This window comes from Gallus gallus, chromosome 3, assembly GCF_016699485.2.
Source record: "Gallus gallus isolate bGalGal1 chromosome 3, bGalGal1.mat.broiler.GRCg7b, whole genome shotgun sequence".
NCBI lineage: Eukaryota > Metazoa > Chordata > Aves > Galliformes > Phasianidae > Gallus > Gallus gallus.
The window spans coordinates 53,773,280-53,782,668 of record NC_052534.1 but is presented as its reverse complement, the minus strand read 5'-3'; the positions used below and the strand labels follow the sequence as shown (position 1 = coordinate 53,782,668).

At 42.7% G+C, this 9,389-nt stretch overlaps 1 protein-coding gene across 2 annotated transcripts; it reads left to right on the top strand.

Moving 5' to 3' along the window:
- Window positions 1–5,001: 5,001 nt before the first annotated feature.
- On the top strand, window positions 5,002–7,775 carry ABRACL (ABRA C-terminal like). 2 transcript variants are annotated; one of them, NM_001302176.2, is made up of 3 exons: window positions 5,002–5,037; window positions 6,166–6,232; window positions 7,240–7,775. In NM_001302176.2, the coding sequence occupies exons 2-3, from the start codon at window positions 6,172–6,174 to the stop codon at window positions 7,422–7,424; spliced, it is 246 nt and encodes an 81-aa protein (NP_001289105.1). In that variant the 5' UTR covers window positions 5,002–5,037; window positions 6,166–6,171; the 3' UTR covers window positions 7,425–7,775. The 2 variants fall into 2 exon arrangements, with proteins under 2 accessions (NP_001289105.1, XP_004935739.1); XM_004935682.5 differs by having other exon boundaries at window positions 5,002–5,068.
- The last annotated feature ends 1,614 nt before the right edge of the window (window positions 7,776–9,389 follow it).

Genomic DNA, 9,389 nt, shown 5'->3' with positions numbered 1-9,389 from the left:
GTGGGTTGCAAAGCATGGCACACCCATGTAGAGAAGTGACTCATGGCCGGCCAGCTGCATAGATACGTGATGGGACTGGGCTAAGACAAGGCTTATATACATTTTCCTAGTTGAATCACAACACTATAGCTTTTGTCCAGGTTTGGAAACATTAGGGAGAATCTGTGGCACCTTGCACAGGTGTGAGTTGCTGGTATGATAGCAGAAGGGTGGGTGGCAGGTGAATCCAGCAGGAACTCATGTCTCTACTGAATCAACAAGTCAAGCAAAAATCTGTTGAAAGAACAAAATGAGACCTAGGTTACTTGAGAAGGCAGATAAGATGATCACTTTTAACAGCAAAATCTGCAAATCACAGTATCAGTTCTAGTGTTTCCCAGCTAGTGGAAATCTCAACAGACTTCTGCAAGTACATGTGGTACATGTGTTGGCCTATTTAAAAGTATGTAGTATAATGTAATAAAAATTCAAGAGAACAATATTGTAAAAAACAAGAACTGTGTAGGCTGCCTACTATAAAGATAGCACCAGTAAAACAAGAATATTTAGTTAATGTATGGTCGAAAACAGACAAACTGACCATCAGTTAGCAAACAACTTTGTCTCTCTCTTCTGCATGCCTTTTTCAGGCTCAGACTGTGCTGCCTCTCTCTGGAGAAACCTGTTAAACAACATGTTTACAGCAAGCTTTCTGAAACACTAAGCATTTTTGCAAAACTAATTTGTCACAGGGTAGGAAGACAGGCTCCATTCATTATCAGTAAATACTTCAAAGGTAAGAGGGGATGAACAGAGCTGGTGGCCGATGTTCATGAGGAAGAGATGTCACAGGTACACTTAGTTGGATCTCTGCATCTGTGTTGTTCACCACCGTCATTGATGACAGAGGAAAAGAAGTGACAAAGTGTGTGTATGATCCTATTTCAAATCACACAGTAGAACAGCCGACGGTAGTGAACAATACAAAGTAATACAGAGGAGGTGGAATAATTCTAATGATCTGTAACAGAACAATTAATCACTACCGCTTTGGAAATAGCTTTTGAAATCACTGGATGGCACTCAGTAGTTTTCAAAAAGGCAAGTGAGATGCAGGAAATTATTAGGACTGAGAAGAAAACAGAAAACATTGTTATGTCCTTGTATATACTTTACCCACCCACTGAATAATGCTAGCAATTCCAGTAATTCAATCTCAAAAAAAAAAGAACAAGGAATGATGTGCAAAAATTATACAGAACAAGAAGGGTCAGCACATGGGAAGGCATTCATCTTACAGGAGATTAACTAAAACTGGAAAATAAGATGAACGGTGGGAGAGCTGTAGTCATGAACATGATAGAGAGAGGTGAAGATGGAATAGTTTCTTGGTCACACCATAGGAAATTGGAAGCATTTCAGGACTTCTCAGTAAGAAATGCAAAGATCAGCAAAATTAACTATTTTTCCACATCATTCCATACATTTATTAAGCAATAATTGCCATAGAATAACATGAAATCAAAAGCTTGAGTTTAAGAAATTAGACAAATTTGCAGACAAATGTCCATTTCTGACTCTGAAGTGTGATTATTAGGGTGTAACATTCACCTCAGCAAATCCTTAACCTAATCCAGTAAGTGCCAGGAGCCAGGGGATCAAATGATATTTATTGTACTCTTTTGACAAACTTCTGCACTTGGTCACTTCTCTAGACATAATACTGGATTAAACTGATTGCTTCATCAGACCCAGCATGTCTGCTTTGGTGTTCTCAAGCTACGCTTTAAATCTTGTGTTGTGTATTTCCTTGTTTTGGCTGCCTTGATGTAAAACAGTGAATCTCTGAAAACAGAAATTGCAGTGAGATGCCTATGAAGATCAAATTAGAATAGTCTGTTTTAAGGCAGAATCTCATGACCTTCGAGGACCGCTCTCAAAAATGCAGAATCTGAATCATTAATCCAGTGATGACCTAAACCAGCGATATGAAATGTGCATGAGCAGTATCTCCATGTCTGTGTGCTTGCAAAGGACTATTTCACTCTTCTGTAGTTGTTTGTTTGCATCAGAAAATCTCCATCTCCACCATTTTCACATTTCCTGCTCTCTGCTGCTGCCTGTGTAAAAACATTCTCAGTCACTTGGCCCTTATGCAGTTCAGCTCATTTACTTTCCGTGGCAGATCACTGTCACCTTGATTGTTATGATAACAGATGCTTTTGATTACTGGTTCACCTGTAATTATTTCAACATCACATAACAATGAGGAGCCATGAATAAAGTAGTGAAAGCATACCATGTTTTGGTAGACTCCTTGGGTCTTGGGTAGAGCCAACGGTAAGGCTTACATTGTTTATTTTCAAAAGACAGAATTAAAATAGTAATAATAACATTTTACTTCCAGCGTTAAAAGGATTAAAAGAAAATAAGGAATTACATTTCTCTTTTGGTCTCGCTCAGATGTATAGTTGATATACTTCTTATAAGTCAGGGTCTATGATTCAGAACATATTTAGAGAGGAATTTCTAATACAGATTTCATAATAACAATATCTTTGGTATGAAATGTCTGAAACTATTGCTCGATCAAACAGAAACCATCCCATACTAACCATTACATTACTCAGTGCAAAGGCCTATGTTATTTGTGTATCTGTAAAGCTGTTGTGATGACTACGTTTGTGATGCAACTGAAGGCATATTGTTAAAAATAAAAATGTGAAATGAACACTTTTATTTTTTACTGCTACGTAACTGGAACATTTCCACACTTGCTAACATGCTAAGTAGATTCTGTTTTAACAGGATTCTCATGGATCTTTCTTAAAAGTCTATCAGTTTTATTGTAGTAGTTAACACTGTGTTGGCCAACAAATCTAAGATCTTAAGAAAAGCAGTATAATGTAATAATATAAGCACATATGCCAGGATATGAACAGATACAATGATCTCCTGATAATACATTTTTCTGATAATCTACTCCTTTCTCTTGATTCAATTTGGGCAGGTTTACATTTCATTAATGTCACTATTGACTTAGCAATATAGCTCTCTACTTGTTTTCTCAATTATCAGTTGTTTTTTTTTTTTTTAAAGAGCACCTTTCCTGATGCTAAATACAGCCCATCTGTTTGTGATCACACATTCTGCAGCGATCACCTGCTGAATATATAGATCCTTGTGCAGAATGCATCATTTATTTTAATAAGCAACATTTATCTTAATAAGCAAGGTAAATTGTGATTTCTTTTTTAATGAAAACGTTTTAATAAAAATATTGACATTGCAAAATATCTCTTGAAAAAGGAAGGGGTATGGTCTCCAGCTCTGCATCCCTGGAGTGATAAAAATGGATCTTCTTGGCATCACTTCCGCTGTGCAAATCAATTCATCTTGCTGCAGTTTCTGCCAAGTGAACCCTAACAGAGCTTGCTACAGCAGTTTAAGATGCCTTCAGTAATTTATCTTTGCACCAGGGATGAGAGAGCATAGCAAAGAACCAGAGCTAGCTGGCACAGTACACAGCCTGAGTGAGTGTCTCGGTCTCTCCTTTATAGGCTGATGCTTGAAATGTGAATTGTAGGAACTGGAGGCAGTCTCTGATGCCTGCTCTGCAGCAGCTGTGCTTGATGAAGAGGTGGGAGAGGCAGCTGGGATGGCAGTGCCTTAAGTAAATGAGAGTTTTCTGAAGAAATTTGGTGTGAACCTGGCCTCTGGGTAGTAGGATGATGGTGGTCTCACCGCTGTAGAGGAAATTGTGTTGCTTCCAGTTTGAATGTCTGTGTACTTGAGAGAAGACACACCTATTTCTAGGAGCTAAAAAGGATGTAAAGAATTGGAAAAAACAGTAGCAAATACAGATACAAGATGGAAAAAATCAAACTGCATTTTCTCTACAAGGTAGAGTGTAAGGTTATGGTACTGAATGAATGATCAGAATACAGCATGACTTTATCACAGCTAAATTGTGTTATCCTAGCTCATTAGTTTTCTCTGGAAAGAGAACTGTTTTTCTGCGTTACAAGAGTTTGGCAACACTGCATTATCAATACAAGTTGGGGGACAGAAGGACAGAGCACAGCCTTTCTGAAAAGGACTTGGGGGTACTGGTGGATGGGAAGCTGGAAATGAGCCAGCAATGTGCCCTTGAGGCTCAGAAAGCCAACCATATCCTGGGTTGCATCAAAAGAAGCGTGGCCAGCTGGGCAAGGGAGGTGATCCTGGCCCTGTACTCTGCACTGGTGAGGCCTCACCTGGAGTACTGCATCCAGATGTGGAGTCCTCAGTACAGGAGAGACATGGACCTGTTGGAGCACGTCCAGAGGAGGGCCACAGAAACGATCTGAGGGATGGAACACCTCACCTGTGAGGACAGGCTGAGAGAGCTGGGGCTGTTCAGCCTGGAGGAGAGAAGGCTCCAGGCAGAGCAGTGTAGCTTTTCCATACCTAAAAAGGGTCTATAAGAAAAGGGACAGACAATAGCAGGATCCGTTGTGATAGGACAAGGGAAATTGTTTCAAACAGAGCAGATTTAGATATAAAGAAGTTTTTTACAGTGAGGGTGGTGAGGCAGTGAAACAGGTTGCTCAGAGATGTGGTGGATGCTCTGTCCCTGGAGACACTCAAGGTCAGGCTGGATGGGGCTCTGAGCACCCTGATAGAGCTGTAGGTGTCCCTGTTCATTGTAGGGGGATTGGACTAGATGTCCTTTAAAGATCCCTTCTAACTCAAGCAATTCTGATTCTATGATCTTTGTGGGCCCCTTCCAGCTCGGGGTATTCTATCATTCTGTCATTTGCAGGTGACACCAGTCTGGCTGTAACCAACGCGGCGCCAAGGCGCGCAGCCTTAACGACCGTCCTCTCACCACAGGGCTCCGCACCGGGCGCGGCAGTACGGGAGGGGAGAGGAGGCCCTATATCCCGCTGCTCCTCCTCTTCCCTGCTGCCGACCGGGCGGGACTAGGCCGCGTAACCACCGCCCTCGCCCCGTCCTCGCTGTCGGGCGGTAGTTGTTCTTGTGTCTTCCGGCAGCAGAGAGCGGCGGTGGGAGCGGGTGAGTGGCGGAGCCTGCTGGCGGTGGCGGGGTGGGTGTCGCGTCGGCACCCCGTGCTGGTTCCCGGGCGCCCGGCCGCGGGGAGCGCTCTGTCGGCGGGAGGTTGGCACGCGGAGCGCTGCGGTGAAGCCGGGCTGCACCCAGCGGCGGCTGCGGGGCTGTGTGGGCAGCGGGCGGGCTCGGCCGCCGGGTCGCCATCTTCGTTAAACCTTAGTACCTATATTGACAGCGGATACGGGGTACCGGGGAGGGGAATTTTAAGCTGACGTGAATTCGGAGAGCCGAAAGTTACAGGGAAAAAAGAAGTTACCTTTAAAAATGTTGAAAGTGCATCATTATAAAGCTGGCAGTGCCAGATTGTAAAATTGGCAGTTTGAGGAAATTATTAATGGTCGCGTTTTGGTACGCGGGCCCTATTTGCTCTGGTGACTTAATCTTTAGTGCTTTGGTTTGTCTGTGGGATTCACCTCCTGCCTGCTTTAACACAGTGAAAAACTAGCTCTTCTATGAGGAAGAGTTCGTGATGCGTCCGGATGCTGATCTGTAACTCCGTGTACTCACCAGACCGCACTGCAGCGCTGTTTCCTGGAACAATAGGGCTGGTCCCCGTGCCCAGCTGCTGTCTGACAGGGGCTCAGGACTGTCTGAGACCTTTTCAGACCCCTCTCAGCTCCAGCTGCTGTCTCTGCAGCCTTCATTCAAGTGGAAGCTGCATTTGGTGCTTTGCTTTCTCCGTGTCCTCGCTTTGACGCCTTTGTTTGCTGGGAGAGTTGTACATTGTTGTGTTGGTGCTTCTTTGTGTAGCGTTGGTCGCCAGATGCCTTCTAGGTGCCTGCAGTTGTTAGCCTGGGGCGCTCTGTATGCGAATAGTATGTTGTGTGTTTGTGTTGAGAGGTACTGAGGTGTCAGCATCTTTTGGTTCCCCCACAGCTGTTGGGGGTGTAGAGGCCCTGTATCTTTTCATGGCTGAAATCTCAGATTATCCTCTAAGGATGTGCCTTCAGGCTGCTGGGTTTTACTAAATGTTGTGGTGTTCCTGGTGAACTGAAAATACACTGGGATGAATACGTGCAAAGGATGTACAGATCTCCTAATAACTTTGTCAAAAATCTGTGTTTTGTGTTTTAGAGCACAATGAACGTGGAACATGAAATTAGCCTCTTAGTTGAGGAGATTCGACGGCTGGGGACCAAAAGTAAGCATTGTAATGTCTCTGATCATATAGATATAGTCATGTTACACCACCCTATGAACCTAGCAAATTTAACTGAACAGGCTCAGATAATATATCACACGTATGTTTAATATGGGATTGCATGGTATTCCCTATGACCCACATGTGTTTGCAGCAGAGAGGAAGCAGGCCCAAAGTCCTGCCGCCGCTACAATCAACAGCCAAATTACCTTTTAAGTCCCAAGATACTTGCTGCAACTGTCAAATTAACAGCATCATTACCCTTCACATCCTTCCGTGGTAACTTCTGAATTTCACAAGTCGTATTCTTCTGTTCATCACTGCTGGGAGGAATTCATCCCTATGCCCAAAACTCTAATCAGGAAGTATATTCCCAGCCTTTGCTTAGATTTGCTTAGAATATAAACTTCTCTCTTAAGATGGCTCTTCATTCTTAAAACTCCACTTTCTTTACAAATACCCAATTTGTGGGTGTGGGACCACCTCATATATTTTAGTTCTGATGCAATTTCTTTTGTTTTTCAGAACCTGATACATACCTCTTGCATGTTTAAGAATAACTTATCTAACATTAGTACATATTTTCAAATTCTTGTTTAAATGAGAACTTTTTAACATTTTAAGCATTCTAAAATATTTTGGTTCATTAAAACAATTCTATTATTTATGCTTTGAAGAAGTAAAATAGCCTGGGTTAGTTGTAGGTTTCAGAAAGGCATCAATAAGAAATAAACATGGCAAATATGTGGTCACTAATGTGAGCCTAAGAAAAAAGGAAAAGTCTTAGCAAGCAGAACCTTTGTCTACTGCTTTATCACTGGCTTTCATAGCATGGTTCCCTTTACAAAGTCAAATCTCATGGAAGTGAAGTCAGACACCAGGTTGCTGGCAGCTAGGAAACACCATGGGACTTACCTTCAGTACTCTGCTTATAACTTCTGTATCCTCAGGAATCTCTGAGCTGAAGAAACATCTGCAAATGCTTTCATGTTTTCTCTTTGATTTAGATGCCGATGGACAAGTGAGTGTGAAATTTGGTGTGCTCTTCGCTGATGAAAAGTGTGCCAACCTCTTTGAAGCCCTGGTGGGAACTCTTAAGGCTGCAAAACGACGAAAGATTGTCACTTACCAAGGAGAGCTGCTTTTACAAGGTGTTCATGACAATGTTGATATCATGCTACTGCAAGACTGATGCAATGTGCATTGCAGCAGTGTTAACTGTATTGCTGGAGACAGTGACTTCCAACATCCTCCGAATCAGACTGATCATTCTTATGTGTTTTGATGCATTTTCTATGTCTTTATAGTTGAAAGGAAATTTTCCTATTTTGGAAAAACATTCCCTTTTGTAATTCTTCCTAAAACAGTACTGTACACCATCAAGGTAAAAGATGCCAGTTCTTTTTATTTTTATTTTTGAATCTCAGGTAATACTCTTAAGTGGTGGTTATTTTCAACATATGAAGAATGGAGCTGGTATTTTAATGTTTACAAATCAAAACGTGCCATGAAAGTAAAAAATAAAGGAACACGCTTCAGTTTATATAATTCTTAATGTAGTTGTTTCTCTCTCTTATTTGCGAGTGGAAATGAAAGCAAACAGAATTTCTGTAAGCAGCATGGTTAAGTGACAGAAAGCATGGCAATGAGATAGAAATGATTTTCCTGCATGATGCAGTCAAAGAATGCCCTTTCTTTGGAGCGGGAACAGCAATGAAAGCATTCTAAGAGCTGGATGTGTAAGTATGTTGCTTCAGAGGAGCTTTGTAAGAATAAACCAAGTACCACTCTCGGAACAAAGCAAAAACCAGTAACAATTTGCTTCTGTGTGGAGATCAAAGTTTCACTTACCGTACTGCTGAATCTCCTCAACAGAGTTTACTGTAACCACCAACCCTTCCTGTCCCTGTGATGCTTCTCCTCTTGGTGTAAGGAGGAGTGGCTGAAAATTCAGTGCTGCAGCAATTCCTCGTTGCTTTTAGCTTCGCTGGAGCAGCTATTGTGAGGAATGCAGTTTTTAGGCAGCTGTAGAGCCTTCTTCTGCTTGATGAGGCAAAGAGCACATAAACACAAACTAAGCATGATCTGGTTTTCCAGCTAGAGTTTCTAAATCCATAGCTTTTTAATTGTAGTTTTTGCTACCATCTTTATTTATTTATTTATTTTGTGGAGCTGTAAGAGACAAAGTTTTTGCTTGCTCACATGTCAGAGCTCGTCCAGTGACCAAATGGTGCACAGAAAACCATGGGTGATAGTGCACCTCATTCATCTCTGGCAGTGTAATACGGGGTTTTTTCGTGTCTTCCAAACTTGTGAAGGAGGTAGGTGAGGAGTACCCTGAATTCTTTCATGCACTGTTAGCCAGGAGTAGCACAGAGACTCTTCATGGAAATCTCACCTAAATCAGTTCAGAAGAGGGGGAAAAAAAGCCATTCTGGTTGTTTTCTAGCTTGCTGCGAGTTCTTACAAGCACACAAAAATACTCCTTCAACTGTAGAGAAAGAGTTATTGCATGAGCCAAGCTAGCAGCATGCTGCTCTTTGCTGCCCATCCTCTGCTGCAGGATGTGTGTGAATTTCCTTAGTTGCTTTTTATACGTGCAAAATGCTTGGAAAAACTTTATCTTGCTTCCAAGTGCATGCATGGTTATGGATTCTCCATGAAGATGTGTAAGCCCAGCTGCTGTCCCTTTCATTTCTGTTTGTTCTGCTTTGTGCAACAGGAAAACAGCTGAAATCCTGTTTGCAAACAGATCTGCCGCCGCCTTTGCCTGTGCTGGCCCCAGCATCAGGAGCATGAGGGGAAAGTGGAGCTGGCTGCGGTCAGAAGCAGCGCAGGCTGCCAGTGTGGCTCTCTGGCCAAAGCAGTTCTGTTTGCAGGGCTGTGTGTACAAGCGCATGTACTGCTGTGCCCCAGCAGTGGGAAGAAGGGGGATGGGGGCCAGGCCCTCTGCGTTTGGGAGGATGTCAGGCTTACCAGATAACTGCAGTTGTTTTTTCATCTGCTTCTATTTTCCCAGAAGCCTGAGTCATTCTCTGGCTTCGTGGGACAGCCAGAACATGCTGACAAACTGAGTGCTTTGTGAAGTTTTGGGATGTGAATTTTGGCACGGTGAATTCTAGCCTGCCTTAAGACATAGTTCTGTTCACAGCACCTC